The 16180-nt window shown below is 46.7% G+C and overlaps 1 protein-coding gene across 1 annotated transcript in view; it reads left to right on the top strand.

The window, feature by feature from the left end:
* The window catches only part of FAM124A (family with sequence similarity 124A), a 62624-nt gene that overhangs the window by 25716 nt on the left and 20728 nt on the right, over window positions 1–16180 (top strand). Inside the window, 1 exon segment of the mRNA XM_011940490.1 lies at window positions 4035–4768. Within this exon segment, the coding sequence (XP_011795880.1) occupies window positions 4035–4768 (734 nt within the window).

Below are 16180 nucleotides of genomic sequence, written 5' to 3'. Positions count from 1 at the left end.
AAAAAAAAAAAAAAAAGAACATGGAGAAAGCACCCATGTTAGCTAACATGTCACCCTGTGTACCTGGCCACATGCACACCTTGGGGGTGGGATCAGGACCTTGAAGGGACTGCCTGGTGGCCCTGGCAGCTTCTTTTCCCCCAGATGTTCCTTTACTTTGCATGGTGTTTTCCCCCCGTCATTGAAATCATCTGTACTTTTTTCAGGTAAAATTCTTGATCCCCAGATTGTTCAAAGCCTTTCTGTCCTTTTCCATTTACATGGAGCACTCACTGATGTTTAGCAAAGTCGCATGTCTCCACTGTTGGGAGTTCAAGGCCCCAGAGAAAAGTGAAATCCATTTAGATGAAGTGGTATTTTCTCCTAATTTTACTGGAGTTAGTGACTGGCAGGAAATTTCATTGCAGTGTTACTACTTTTGCGTCAACTGTACTTCTGCCGATAGCGTCATGAATGTTCAACCAAATGGAAATAAACCAGGCAGGCAGAAAGGGCAAGCAAAGAAAAGGGCCAGAATCGTCTCTGAATTCTGATTGTTTTCCTAGCCATCATGATGAATTTTCATGATTCAAGTCTATATGGGGGCACATACTTATCAGATAACAGCATAAAAATGAGAATATGATCTGAAAGTAACTGGCCCAGGTGAAGGCTGAATTCAGCCCTTCATCTACACAACACAAAATTCCAGTTGCCAAAGGACATCTCTCCTCGAAGTCATTTGGATATCTCAAGCCAAGTGGCCAAGGCGCAACTTTCTGTCTTTTGCCACAAATCTGCCCTTCTTCCTCTATTTCCTATTTCAGCTAAACCACATCAGATCACTTGTTCAAGCTGGAAACATTAAGGTATTCTCATCTCCAACTTTTCCTACACCCCACTCACCAGGCCTGTGGACTCCCTGGCCTGCCATTTGCATCCTTATAGCCTATGAATCCATGCCTGTTCTATTCACCCACTTGACTGTCTGTCCTGGATCTGTAAGTACTGCTAGGTAACAGCCACCTCTAGTCTCAGTGGCTTGAAACAACAGTCATTATTATTTCCCATTTGTCTTGGGTCAGCTGATCTAGACCATGCTCACCTGAGTGGCTCTTGCCCTGTGTCTTTGGGTGTGAAGGTTGGCTGATCTAGGGCGGGCTCAGCTAGAGTGCGTCTGTTCCATGTGTGTCATCCCCTTACCAGGACCGGTGGGCTTACCCAAGCATGTTCTTCTCATGGAAATGTTGGGAGCACAGGGAGGCAATCCAAAACACATGCCCCTGCTGTCTTTTTCTCCTTGCCAAAGCTAGGCATATGGTCTCATCCTAAATCAAAGGGTGGGGAAATACGCCACCCATTTAGTGGGAGGAACTACACAGTCACATGGCAGAAAGTAAGGGTACACAGTAGGATAAGGAACTGAGGCCACTAATGTAATCTCCTACACTGCCAAGTCCTTGTCATCTCTTGTGTGGACTCTTCACTAGTCTTCTAACTCCTTATTTTGCCTATAGCCAACTTTCCCCCAACTTGATCCCAACACCCCTTCATTAAACCTTCCTTTGCCCCTTATCAACTACTGAATTGAGCTGAGGCCCCATACAGCTTGGTTCTAATCCATTTTTCCAGCTGCATCTGTTGCTGTGTCTCAGAATGACCCATGGCCCCCTTCCAAATGTGCTTGTTTTTTGCACAGTTCTATACCTTCATAAACACTTCCGAATCTCCTCGGCATCTGAAGGCATCATGAGCAAGAGGATGTGCTCTCTGCCTTTACCCTTCAAGACCTAGTTCATATGGTACCTCTTCCAGGAAGCCTTCTGTAGAGCCCTCCTTCCTTTGTCAAGTGTAGTAAGTTGGAATTGCTTTATGCTCATATTTAACTCATACAGATTTGGGAATACATGCTCAGCCAGCAGGAAGGAAAGAGAGGGAAGACAATTGAAAGGATTCCATTTGCCATTCTACTCCATGATTGGGGAGAGCTGAAACTTGACTCTGCTCTCACCTTAGTCATCCTTAAGTTCCAGAAGCCTCTCAGGTTGCCAAAAGCCTCTTGTAGAGTGAAGGGCAGGGTTTGATGAGTAAGGGTTTAGTGTTTAAAGAAACAGACTATTCTCTCATACGTGACCCTGCAGCAAAATGGTTGTTTTATGTGGTGTTCAACTAAAGAAACATCTGTCTGGCCATCTTGTCTTGTTACAAGTTAGTGCTTTATTGGAAATTTGGGAGACTTTCAGTGTTAATGGTGTCTATAGATAACCTTTTCTTCACGGTGACTTTAGAATCTAACCCCCACCCCAAGTTACTATTCCATTGTATTCCTTTTAGGCATATATCAGATTTAATTTTAATTTATCAGATTTAATTTTAATTTTTGATGTTTGTGTTTCCCAACTCAATCACAAAGTTCTCATCTTATGGGTCTTCAGAGGGCTGCCGCCTATGGTTGTGCAGGTTGTGCACTGCACAATTCTCAGGGAGCATATCATGCCAGAGTATGTGTAAATGTACTCCGATAGTGCTTGGGCATGCATAATTAGTGCCAGCTTCTTTGTGTCCCCAGTGCCTGGTACAAACTGATTGCTTAACAGATGTGCAAATGAATGCATGAATGAGAGAGAAGACCACAAGCTGGACTGTTTTCAAGTGAGACACTTAATAGAGTTGGGATGAACATTCAGACAGGTTTTGATCTGATTAAATTAAAACCACGTTATTGCGACTGCACGTGGTGAAATGAACTTGTAAGCCCACTTAGAATGTCTACCTACCACAAAAAAATTTTCATCCTGTGACTTGATCAAGATTTTGATTCTGAAAAGCACACCACATTGGTAGAACACAATTGACTACATGATCACTCTATGCCTGACACCCCTAGTGGATACTGTGAGGCATGTGTGTTGTAAAGGCAGATTTAGATTCTGGGTGAATCTAACCCCCTAAATCACAATTGGCCTAAAGATGTCTCAATTCCCTTAAATGAGACCTAAAACTTATATAAATGCAAATAGAACCATCTTTTAAAAGAACAAGCCTTTTATCAGGTATAGTTATATGATTTAGAAATATGCCAAGTCTGGCCAAAAAAACTGTCACCCCATGAGAAAGTGTTGCCAAGTTAAACAGTCAACTTCATGCTTGGAATTCAATACTTTCAGGTGTTTTGCCAGAGATCACAGGGAGGGTAACTGACCCATTCAAGATGTGTGGGCTTCTGGGTGGATGTGGCCCAGCAAGGGGCACAAAAGGTATCCTTTCATAGGCAATCATGGTCTCACCCTACTTTCCTTCCACCCTAACCTCCGCCCCAGTAAGCTCCAACAGCAAGCAAACACTGCGCTTGGCTCCAAGGGTCATCCTTCCCTGTGTTTCCAGCAGCAACATGACACTGTGCACAATAGGGGACACTGTGGGCAGGACTCGTCACCAGCCAGGGCATGACCTGTCTATAGAGTAAGCCCCAGGGGGCAAGCACAGGTCTCTCTTGTCCTCCATCGTTTGCCTTGTGCCTCACTCCCTGTGAGGCAGGTAGGAAGGAGCCCGTGAGTGTGTGTTAACAAAATAAACAAATGAAATAAGCAAACCAGAGGAGTGTGTTTGTGTAGGGAACATGTATGGGGCAAGGCCCTGCAGTTATTTCAGGAAATACTAAATGGTGTCCACAAGATGCTATGGCATCTTTTCTAATGGGCCTGTTGTTCCTTCCAAGTCACCAGACTTGACTTTCCATTTGTCTGATACATAAATATAAAGTCAAACGTTCCCTATACTGATCAACCTGATGAAATACAGGACCAAGGTTCTCCTCACCTTGTCCAGCTTGGAAACTATTCAGGTAGCAACAGCCCTTTCCTCTTTGGCTGCTAGGGTGCTGACATAGTAGTTTTTGTAGGTAAACTTGGGATCAGAATACCACAGATTATGGAGTCAGTTCAGTTAGAATTTGACTTCTCTTCCTGCCAAGCCTGTACACGTCATCACTGGACACTTTAATGAAATAATTATAATTGTATTCATTCATCCATTCGTTTTTTGCGTGCCCCTAGGTGAGCTTTCCGTTGAAGAGGCGCAGGACCCTTTCCTGGTCAGCGTCCACATAATCGCAGACCCAGGGGAGTCCCAGCCCCTGCAGGAGGCCATCGACAAGGTCCTGGCGTGGATCCACCCGGACCTCCCGCTGTTCCGGGTGTCCGAGAGGCGAGCATGCAGGCGGCGGCGGAAGCCCCCCAAGGACGCTCAGCCGGCGCTGGCGGTGGTGCTGTTCCTGCAGGAGGAGTACGGCGAAGAGCAGATCCTGCAGCTGCACCGCACACTTCAGCAGCCGCCCTGGCGCCACCACCACACGGAGCGGGTGCATGGCCGGTTCCTGCCCTACCTGCCCTGCAGCCAGGACTTCTTCACGCTGGCCCCTGGGACGCCGCTGTGGGCCATCCGGCCAGTGCATTACGGCAAGGAAATAGTGCGCTTCACTGTCTACTGTCGCCACGACAACTACGCCGACAGCCTCAGGTTCTACGAGCTGATTCTCCGGAGGAGCCCCAGCCAGAAGAAAGCAGACTTCTGCATCTTCCCTATTTTCTCTAATCTGGATGTGGACATCCAGTTCTCCCTGAAAAGACTGCCCTGTGACCAGAGCCCGGTGCCCACCGACTCGTCTGTGCTGGAGTTCCGAGTAAGGGACATCGGCGAGCTCGTGCCTCTCCTGCCCAACCCTTGCAGTCCCATCAGCGAAGGGCGCTGGCAGACGGAGGACCACGATGGGAACAAGATCCTCCTACAGGTACTGGGGGGACACCTGTCTGTTTAGGGGACCCAAGAAACAGTTAGCTCTGCCTCAAACCCTATAGTACCAGTCACAGAGCAATAGTCAAGGAAGGAGAGATCAGTGACCCTCTGCCCAGCTCCTAGTCGAAGTCAAAGTGGCCATACTGGATCCCAACAAAAGAGGGGGCATGAAAGACTCTTCCCATTGGTTCTTTTCATTTCGCTGTCAGCAAATGTGTTCCCAATTCTTCCAGGTTCCCCTTCTGTCCTCCTCTATTGGGCATCCACTAAACACCCATGACTCCTGGGGATTTCAAATGAGCTTATTAGCTGCGGAGTTTGCGATGAAAGATTCCTGAATCTATGCCCATGTACTTAGAAGTTTTTACCACTGGATTCTTCCCTCCCACAAAGGAACTTCAGGAAAGCCCATCTATCTGGAAATTTTAAAATATATATTGATGTTCATAGAGGAGATAACTGTTCACTTCCTTCGGGTGCCTCCTCCATCTTCTACTATTGCACCTTCTACTGCTGGGCAGCAGGTTGTTGACATCCTGTGATCACTTGGAAAAGGATGTCCCATTAAACATTTTAAGGAGAAAGCGATGCCTTGGGAGCTTCTGGTTTCACTAAGCTTGGAAGGGGTGAGCGAATTCATTTTAAGTAGGCTGCCCTAGTCCTTCCGCCGTGAACTCTTTAGCTTCATTACCAGCCCCCTTTCTCCTCTCATCCCTCCAGTGGTTGACTCATTAGACATAATTAGTTATACTCAATTCAAAATTCAGCATGTATATTACAGAACATCCTACATCTGGTCCTACCTGATAAATGCTTTCCAGACCCAGGCTTTCTTGATTTAACAAGCAAATTAGTTCCAGGAGTATAGGGCTTTACTTTTCTGAAAAGCCTCTACCTCTGACGTCTCAATTTTCACACTTGGCTACCCGAAAAGGGAAAGTTGATAGTGAATTGGGGGACATTGCCTTAAGAGGCAGGGATTGTGGTTACTTGAATCGCAGGTAAAGTTTCATCGTTTTTGTTGGTTTTGGCTTTAAGCACCAGAACTATAATCCACATGTCATGAAATGAAGTCAGAATTTGGCACATGTCAGACAACTGGTTCAGACTACAGCCAGGCCTCATTTCTCATCAGAAAGGTCACCTTGAGATACTTACTATTTATAGGAACTAGGTAATTTTCAGTCTTCCTTTTGAACTATGCAGATAAGGAACTAAGTAATGTTTTATTATTCAATATGCTAGCATTTACTCTATAATCCCTTTTGAAATGTGAGAAAAATTGTCTTCTGTGTTTGAAGAATGCCAAATCTTTATGCAAAATATAATACAGTTGCACCAAGTAAAAGTTAACAAAATGCAAAGGATATTGTTTATACTAAAAGACCAAAAAGAACGTGACTATTTCTGAAGTGACTTCTTCCTTTCTGCAGTAATTAGAGCACTTTTTTCTCCTGATCCTTCTAATCAGATAGAGAATGCAGTATGAAAGCTTGGCCTGGACTCTACTCAAAGGAACCATGGAAAGAATATTTCAAAGAAGATCCACACATTTAAATGGCTATAAAATCCATATAGGTGCAGGCTTTTGAAGTTAGAGCAATAGAGTATGAAAGAGTAGAAAAAAGATTTGCATCTTGTGACTCCGGAATGCAGGCCCTTGTTCAAATAGTAATATGTTGAGGAATTAAATTAATGTGAGCAGAAAGGATGCATAACCTCCTCCCCCAAGATTCTTGGTAATGTCAAGCAGGTTCCTGTTCATCTGCATCAGTGCAGATAGCTAGCATGAGGTCCACACCTGCCCGTCTCCGTCAGTTACTTTCCAAAGTAAAAATTTATATTTCAGTCTTCAGCAAAATTAAGGTAGTTAGGTCTTGGCGGGAGGAGCAGTTGAGAGTGAACCTTTCTGTCCACATTCTCTTTAGCAATGTGTCTTCCCTGAGTGCCATTTTGAACTGTAATGTTTAAGATAAACTTTTTTGTTTAGTTGAATGGAGCTATGTATTGAAGAAAATCTCAGTTGGGTAATTTTTAGTTGCTTTCTTAAAATACAGTTTTTTGTTCAGAAAGATTGCACTTATTTCTTCATCTACACCACTGACTTAACGTTCCATATTTCGGGGACTTCCTCCTCCCATTTTAATTCCTCCAGAGAAGAAAAGTTGAGATTTTTTTTTTTTCTGGGATCAACTCAGCCCCTTGTAAGAATTTGGAAATTTTTTTACTGAGATCAGATAAAATGCAAAGAAAGCTGTCCTCCTCCTGAAACGTATCTTCCCCTCATTCTTGGCATTGCCTGATTCATAGGGGAAGGGCAGGGAGGTAGATGGGGAGTTACCAGCATCAGGTATGGCTGAAGATTCCTCTGGAAAAAGCAGAGGGGGCATGAAAGAGTCTTCCCATTGGTTATTTTCACTTCACTGTCAGCAAACATGCTCCCAGTTCTTCCTGGTGCCCCCTGGAAGAATTTTGTAGAAATTTGCACTGATGCCTGATGATACTAAACTAGGGCTTTGTGGAGTCAAGGACTGCTTTATGAATCTTTCCGGATCCCCCATAGAACTAAACTGACATTCCACTTTGAAGACAGTAGGTTCTCCTTATATGTTTTTGTTTACTTTCCATTGAAGAATATTATTAATTATGTATATACCAAAAAGTTCTCATTGTAAATATACAGCTCAGTGAATTTTCACAAATTTAACGTTTGTATAAGCAGCACAGATGAAAGAAAAGAACAGAGACAGAAACCAAAGAAAAGATTCTTCCTCCCCCACCCTGGGACTCCCTCCACTTAAATGAACATCTTAATTACTCTATATTACGTGAAAGGGGGAGGGAGAAGAAATTTCTAGTCCAAAAAAATTGGGCATATGGCTATGTTATCCTTTTTTTAATATTTATAAGTGGATCTCACATTTAAAAAACGATGTTTAAGATGGCTGGCAAAGATATATACCATGAAAGAAGATTAGTGATAACAATTAGATACAAAGGGATTTCAAGTAGAAGGCAAATATTGATAGAAAAATTAGATAAACCAAGTGTGACATCCAAAATGCATGTCATTTCCTATATACTTTCTAGAGCTATACTGTTCAATGATAGCCACTACTACATAGTTAATGTCGTCATTAAAATTTAAATTTAAATTTCATTCCTCATTGGCACTAGACACATGTGCCTAGTGGCTACTGTACTGGATAGCACTGTTGCAAAATTTTCCTTATCGCAGAAAGTTCTATCCGCCAGCACTGTTCCAGAAATAAACCCCAAAGTTGACTTTGAGTTCTTGTAGCAGCAAAAGCAAAATGGAAAATCATCAATGATATGATTCAGAGTTCACGAAGGAAAAAATCAACCAAGCTTTAGATGCACAAGTAGTCCCAGTTCAGAGTCCTGGAAGCAGAGATCCCCCAGCATCTCACATACTCAGTGGTGTCAACAGCCTGTGCTCAGCCACACCTGTCGAATAACACAGCAGGGGACTCACAAGGCTTTCTTACCTGATGCCTACAGTGAGGCCAGGTATGCCCAGCCAGATATAGTTCAGAAAAGCTGCTGTACAGGGGGAGGCTGGGCAAACAGAGTAGCCCCCACTCACACCTCCTGGTGGCTTTGCTTAATCTCAGAGGGAAGAATGCACCTTCAGATACTCTCCCACCATTTGTTTCTCTCAGCCAGGCTTTCAGTAGCTAGTGTCAGTGAGTTTGCCTTTTTTATTCCCAGCCAGGTTCCTGGAGCCTGTTCTCTATGTGATGGGTAAAGGACAGGCTCATGTGTCCTGCAACTCGGCCATGCGGGGTTGTGCACTGTTCCTTTCTCAGGGAGCTCCAAGCAGCCTGGTAGGAACACAGGCCTGAATGGAAGGCCGCCTGCCTCTTTTGGAGGCCTGCTATGGGAGTGCTGTGAGCAGGGCCAGAGTTCTCCTTAAGAAGTGACTTGGGGCCTCCTAAAATACACAGACAGAAGCACAGTCCGAGGACCCAAAGCTCCATTCCACAATGAGATTGTGGCTGTACTTTTAGGCTGGAAAATGGTGAGAGCAGGTAGTTCCATGTCTTCAGAGTGGCAAGATAATTTAACAATGGTCTCCAAGTCTATGGAAAAGTTCTTCTGTAAAAGATGCTCACTACTACCCCTTGGGTCCTTAGAAGGTAGAAAGAGAAAAGAGCTTCAACTAAAGGTTTTTAATAAGGCTTAAAAGGCAGGAAAACCTGACATAGAGAATTATTACCAGTTGAAATAAGTTGCCAGGCAGAGGCCTGGGACTGTCGTCACCAGAGAGCTTTTCAGATCTCATCCACACCAGCTGGTATTTCTTATCTTCTTCGTGCAACAAGGAGATTGACTGGGCCATCACTCCTGGAATACTGGGGACACTGGTTTTGTGAGGACAGAGAGACAGATGCCACTGAGGATGTGATGAGGGACTGATGTGGGCACTAGAGAATTATTTTCTAATTGTTAATTGTGGTAAAATACACATAAAATTTACCATTTTGGTCATTTTAAGCATACAGTTCAGTGGCTTTATACATTCACATTCTTGCACAACCATCACCACCATCCATCTCTATAACTTTTTCATCCTGCCAAACTGAAAGTCTGTACCCGCTGACCACTTCCCATCCCTCCTCCCTGAGGCTCTGGCAACCTCCATTCTACTATCTGTTTCTGTGAGTTTGACTGCTGTAACTACCTCATGTAAGTGGGATTGTATAGTATTTGTCTTTCTGTTATTGGCTTATTTCACTTGGCATAATGTCCTTAAGGTTCATCCATGTTGTAGAATGTGTCAGAACTCCCTTCCCTTTAAAGCTGAATAATATTCCACTGCAGGAATATGATAGATTTTGCATGTCCATTCAGGATGGACACCTGAGTTGCCTCCATCTTTTGGCTATTGTGAATAACACTGCTCTGAATGTGGGTGTATAAATACCTCTTCAAGACCCTGCTTTCAGTTCTTTTGTGTGTATACCCAGAAGTGGAATTGCTGGATTGTACGGTAATTGTGTGTAATTTTTTGAGGAAAGGAACCACGACACTGTTTTCCATAGCAGCTGTGTCATTTTACATTCCCAGCAAGACTGCACAAGGCAGAAACTTGTTTTTCAGGGAAGCAGAGAAGAGCCTGCTCTTTGTGAGGTGAAGCACATGGTTTTCTGCACTAGGAGGTGCAGAAAGTGACAGTGGATGGAAAAAGTGGAGCTGACCCTGAGATGGGCCTTGTTTTGTCTTCACCCTGCACACTCCAGATCTAGACCATTTGTGTGCATGTGCTTATGTGCGTCATCATAAAAGATGCATCACATCATGTCTCTTTCAAGATTCAGAGTTTCCAAGGGCTTCCCATGGCCCTTGCAATCCCTTCAGATCTTCACCAAGGCCTATGGCTTTCCAACAGCTGGTCGCCGCTTACCTCTCTGGCTTTATTGATCTCTCATTTCGCTTCCTTCTTGCTCACTCTCCTTCTTCTACATTGGCCTATTTTCTGTTCCTCAGATGCAGCAAACTCATTTCTGCCTCAGGACCTTTAAACCTGCCGTTCTCTCTCCCTGGAATGATCTCCTCCATGATTTCCTTCCCCTTGTCCAAGTTTCAGAGGGGCCTTCTCTGCCTTCCTCACCTGGAGTAGTTCCCTTTCCCCAACGCTCAGCACTCTGTTTGGTTTTTCTTCTCACACACTTACTCACTTTTCTAAGTTACTCTCTTGGTTTTAACATAGTACCACAAACTGGGTGGTTTAAACAACATAAATGTATTGTTTCAGAGTTCTGGAGGCTAGAAGTCCAAAATCAAGGCATCATCAGGGTTGGTTCCTCCAAAGGCTGTGAGAAAGAATCTGTTCCATGCCTCTCCCCAGCCTGCTGTTGCACTGGCCTTCTTGGCCTTCCTTGGTGTGTGGAAGCACCAGCTTGGTCTGTTTTCACGTTCACATGGCATTCTCCCTGTGTGTGTCATCTCCAAATTCTCCCTTTATGGAAGGACACCAGTTCTATTGGATTAGGAGCTCACCTTTCTCCAGCATGACCTCATCCAAATTAAGCTCATTCCATCTCCAACAACTCATTATTTCCAAATAAGGTCATATTCTGAGGTTACTAGGAGATGGGACTTCAATATATGAATTTTGAGGGGACACAGTTCAACCCATAACAACTATCTTGTATATTTATATGTTTACTTGTATCTTATCTGTCTCACTTATTATATTATCAAAAAATGAATGAGTGTGAGCTGGGGATAGAGGAGTGAGGGCCGTCTGGGATCTCTCATGGGTCCCCGAACCCTCTTTAGACTCTAATGTCTGGGTTATTGGGCAGCCCCTTATGCCAGGCTTCACCTTTCAGAGCAATGGAGATAGCAGACATGCAAACCAAGAAAGCTAGCAAAGCATTCCAGTGCTGTGGCTTCAAAACTCATCTAGGGCAGCACGTGGCATGGGCTTCAGAGTCTCAACTCCTGTACTCCTGTGGAGCGGCTAGGGGCATGTTCCACTGTGTTGGGAACCTTCATTTCCAAATCTGAAAGCGCAGGATGGTAATTCTTCCCTAGCAGAGTCACTGAGACTTGTGGGAAGAATGCCTCTGGCGTGCCCTCAGTCAGCACCCATGACCCAGGAATGGCAGCTGTTACCACATAGCGAGTAGATGGGTGCGTGTGGCCAGGGTAGCAAGATGCCATGAGAGGCTGCTCAGAAGAACCTGTGAGCCGGGGCAGATGTTGTCCCGGAGAGACTGGGGAGCCCCAGGGAGCAGAAGGCACAATGGCCTGGGCAGAACGGGGCCGGGGCAGCCGTCAGGGTTCCGAGCTATATATTCCCTGGGCCAGAGATGTCTGGTAAGAAACTAACTCAGGAACAGACAAACCATGCTCCAGTTCCAAAGCCCAAACCAGCGGAGTCATCCCTGAGTCCTTCCTCAGGAGACCACTTGCTCTACCTCAGGACGCTTGCAGAACCTGGCTACTTCCTCCACTTCTGCTGCCTCCATCTCTAAATGCCACTGGCATTTCCTCTTGTTTCTGCCCTGGGCTCCCACAGCACTTCTCCACTGAAAGGCCGAGGGATCCTTTTACAATGCAAATCAGATCATGTGACTCCTGCTCAGACCCCTCCAGCGGCTGTGCATCCACAGAGTAAAGCCCAGTCCTTCCCAGGGCCTCCTGCCTTTGCCTCCCGCTGACTTCCTGCCTCTCCTTTCATCTCCCCGTGACCCTGTGTCACTTGGGGTCCTTCAGAACGCAGGTTACCTCCCATGCTCACCTCTCCTGCACCCATCTCCTGATCCCCTCCCCAGATAAACACACACTGGCTGCCTCACCCCCGCAGGTCTCCCCTCCCCGGAGGCTCACTGAGATCTGTGGGAAGAATGGTCAGTCTTCCTGCTGTGAAACGCAGTTGCCCCTCTCTCATTCTCAGGCACAGATGCCCCAGCCCGTCCCCCTCACCTCGTTGTATTCCTCCCCGTAGCCCTGTCAGCTGCCAGTGCATAGCAACTGCCCACATCACAGGCTTGGCCACCTCCCCACCAGGGACAAGCAGCTTGAGGGCAGGGACTTGGTCTTGTTTGCCCACTGCTGTCACCCTAGCGCCTCTAATAGTGTCTGGCACGTGTTAGACACCCAGTGTTTGTGGAATGAATAAAAGAAGGAAAGGGAGGAAAGGTGGTGGAGATGGCGACCTTGGACTGGTGGGGGTGTGTGCAGGAGGCTGAGGGAGCAGTGGAGAGCCTCAGCAGAGGGGGCGGTTCAGAGGCAGTTCCTGGGTGTGTGCAGAGTGAGGAGGACCCCGCAATAGGACACAGGAGGAAGCTGTGTAAGGAGGTATCTGGGAGGAGGGCTCCTGGGGCCATGGTGTCTGCTGGCTGGCTGTGAGCAGGAACCTCCAGCCACTGAAAGCAGGGACAGAGAGTAAAGCACGCTATGAGGTAGCCATCCTGGGCCCTGTCCCTGCCCCTCATGCCAAGCCTGAGGCCTGTGGGCCAGCTTCCCTTCCACACACAAAAAATGGTGGCTGTGCTGATGGAGTCCTCCATCCCCAGGCCAGCCATGTGGCTGTGAGAGAGCCCCCCTTCTCCCAGGGGGAGGGCTCAGCCAGTGTCCCTGGGAAGGCCAGAGACACACACTGCCATGGTGCCCCCTCCTGGCATGACACCTCTGCTTCTTGCTGCCAGAAGTGGTGACAGACTCTCCCCAACTGGTCTTGCCTGGGAATGACCTCATGCAGGAAAGCCTTTACCCTAGAAATAATAATATGATAACTAATGTTAATTGCACGCTTAATAGTTTCCACACTTTGGGCTAAGTGTGATCTAATATCTTACTTAACCCTCAGCATTTCTACCAGCCTTATCTCCATTTTGCAGATGCACACACTGATACTTAGGTCAGGAAACTGCCTACTTCCCAGTACTACAGATGGTAAGTGGTAGGACTGGAGTGGATGGAGGCACAGCTGACTCATGGACCCAGTAGAGACCTGGCATTTCCAGTGCTGGCATCATCTCCAACTTTAGAAGGCATAAAAGCCCGGAAGGCTTGTCAGACAGACTTTTGCACTCCACCTGCAGAGGGTCTGGCCCAGCAGATGTGGGCTGAGGCTGAAGTTCTGCCTCTCTGACCGGCTCCAGAAACTGGCCAGTAGCGCCCTCCTAGATATTTGCCAGGCACAGCGTACTCTAGGGCAGGATAGCCCAGCTGCTGCTTCAGGTTTGATTACCGCCACCTAAGACACGGCCACTTTTTGAAATATTTGTAGTTTTAATTAACAACAGGCTCAGTAAGACCATCAAGAATACAAGTCTCGAGAGGTGTCTGGAGAGTGAACAAACCTTCCTCAAACTGATTTTATCCCATTAGCACCTGACGTCTGATACACAGCAGCTACTCAGTAAGCATTAGCTTGCCTTATTACTCCCGCCTGGGCTCTGGTATTTTCTGGGCAGGGGTGCAGTGACCTGAGGGGCAGGAGATCCACATGTGGGGGCAGGAAGACACCTGCGAACAGCAGTCTATGGGGCATGGGGCTAGCGCAGAGGCTCCCGGACCTGGGAAGTGATACTAATGTGCCCACCATGGGCTTGCCCCTAGGCCGAGACTTTGAAGGAAATCGCTATTTTAGCCAACTGCATTGCCTGCACAGAGCCATTTTATCTGTGCCGGCTACCTAGAGTGCTTGGAAGTCACCCCAGAAAATCATTTCTCAGAGCACTGTCTGGGTTTGATATTCCTGCGGCAGGTATAAGTGACATCATCGCCTTTTCATCCCTGAGAGGAAGAGTAATTTTCTTGTAGGAAAAAAGAAGCAAACTATGATTACAGGCAGATCTTTGAGGTGGAGGAAGGAAATGAGGAGTTTGAAGCAATGTTTTCTACCCTCAGTTTGGAACAGCTTTCCCTCTTGGCCTTCCTTTCTCACTTAGCTTATTTAGTTTGGTGTGTTCAGGGTTCCGTTTCCTAAGGGAGGTTTGATAGATCTGGAGAAAGTGCTGTTGCTTCCTCATGTAGCAAGTGGTGCCCAGCAGGCAGGGCCCCTCCCCAGGGACACAAGACTGCAAGCCAACTGCTCTGTGCCTGTGAGTAAACCACACCAAAAATGGCCAGTCCAGCACTTCCAGGAGCTGCTCAGGTCAGCAAACTCTTTGAACAGCTCCTTTCAGCCACGTACAGTACTGCAGGGGGACAAAGATGAACCAGAGGGTCCCTGTGCCCCAAGTTCACAGCTGGTTCCGATTGTTCTGTGGCATAGCTCATGAGAGCCATGGCACAGGGAAGTGGGGTGTGGCTTTGGAGGGACACCCTCCTGGGCCAGGAAAACAGGAAGGCATGGCCAATGCCTGCTGGGAGGCAGCAGTTAGAAGTCCAGGCTCTAGATCTCACAAAGCAGAGACCAAATCCTATCTGTCCTGTGACCTGCCAGCTTCGTCAGGTTGGCCTGTTCTTCAAACACCAGATCAAAAACCTACTTTAATCTCCACTAAATTTTCCCCCATGTTAGTAGTTATTTTTTTCTTAGCTTCTATTTATCCTTCTTTTGATGTTTTCATACTTTTAATTATAATTTTATTAGAAAGTAATAAAACCAAATTACCCAAAAAAAGTTTTGGAAGTTGCACAATATTTTTAAAAATCACTCATGATACAACCACCATCACAAAGCATTTTGGTACATTTTCATTCACATCATTTTTGTCATGTGAGCTACATGTCAATATTTTTCTTTAAATTCTTTAATTTTTTTTTCTTTTTCTTCCTCACTTATCCCCCAAAATGTAGGAGAAGAACCTTTTCCTAAATGGGTTTCAGACCTTTGGGTTAGTTGTCTCTTTTCTGCTGCCAGCCTCTTTCCCATTCAAACAGAAGGTCAAACGTTGCATCCACTTTAAGGAACTTTCCTCCTGGTTCTTGGCTTCATGCTGAGAGATTGAGCCCCTGGGCCCTGGGACTTTATGTGAAGGGAATCCCTGCTTTGCTACCAAAGAATCTAGGTTCTACTAGTTTGGATTTTTGTTATCTCAAAGAAGTCACTTTCTTCCCAAGGTGGTCTGGAAGCGGACATGTGTGAGAATCCAGATACTATTTACCCAGGCAACTAGCTCAGCACCTGCTCACAGCAGGCTCTCAGTAAGCTTTAAAAAGTTAGTGTCACGTGACCAGCATCAACTGGCCTCAGACGTCTGCAAGCACCCATCCAAGCCACAGGGTCAGGCAGAGGGCTCCTGGGCCCACTGTAGCCCCTGCTGGGTCAGTGTAGCTGGAAGGCTGCGGGTCCTTAGTGGGGAGCCACAGCCTTTCCCACTAGGGGGCCTCTCACTCTGACATTTCCTGTGGTGTTCGGACCAAGGGTGGGAGGGAGACACACTGGCCCTAAAGGGAGGTGGTAAGGAGTGAAGACCTCCAGGCCCAGCCCACAGGGGCTCCGTCCATCTGCTCCTGAAAAGCCCACGCTGGCCTGCCTGCCACAATGCCAGCCCTGCCCCAAGAGACTGGGTTACTCTTGGCCAGGCAGAGAGCCTGCTCTCTGTGCATTCCCCAGCATGGGATGGAAAAAGGGCCTGAATGGTCGTTGGTCCTTTTGCCAACCTTTCTGTTCCCCTGGACCTCACCACATCCCTGAAGACGCCTCTTCTCCCCTGCATCCTCACCCTTCCAGGGACAAGAGCATTGCACAGCCCTGGCTGGAGAGTGATAGGATTAACAAGAGATGGAGCCCCACATGCCTCTCAGGGGGACCCTCACTTGGCCGAGTGAACCCTGTGCTACATGAGCTTCAGACTCAGGGCTTTGTAAGTAGGTGGGGAACCTGGCTGAAACAAGCACAGCACCCCGCCTGGGCACACGAAGCCCTCCAATCCTCTTTGAGAAGGAAGCAAGTCAATGGTGTCCCTTCAGTGTGCTT

This window comes from Colobus angolensis, unplaced genomic scaffold, assembly GCF_000951035.1.
Source record: "Colobus angolensis palliatus isolate OR3802 unplaced genomic scaffold, Cang.pa_1.0 Scaffold101, whole genome shotgun sequence".
Taxonomy (NCBI): Eukaryota; Metazoa; Chordata; class Mammalia; order Primates; family Cercopithecidae; genus Colobus; species Colobus angolensis.
This window is presented reverse-complemented; position numbering and strand designations above follow the sequence as displayed.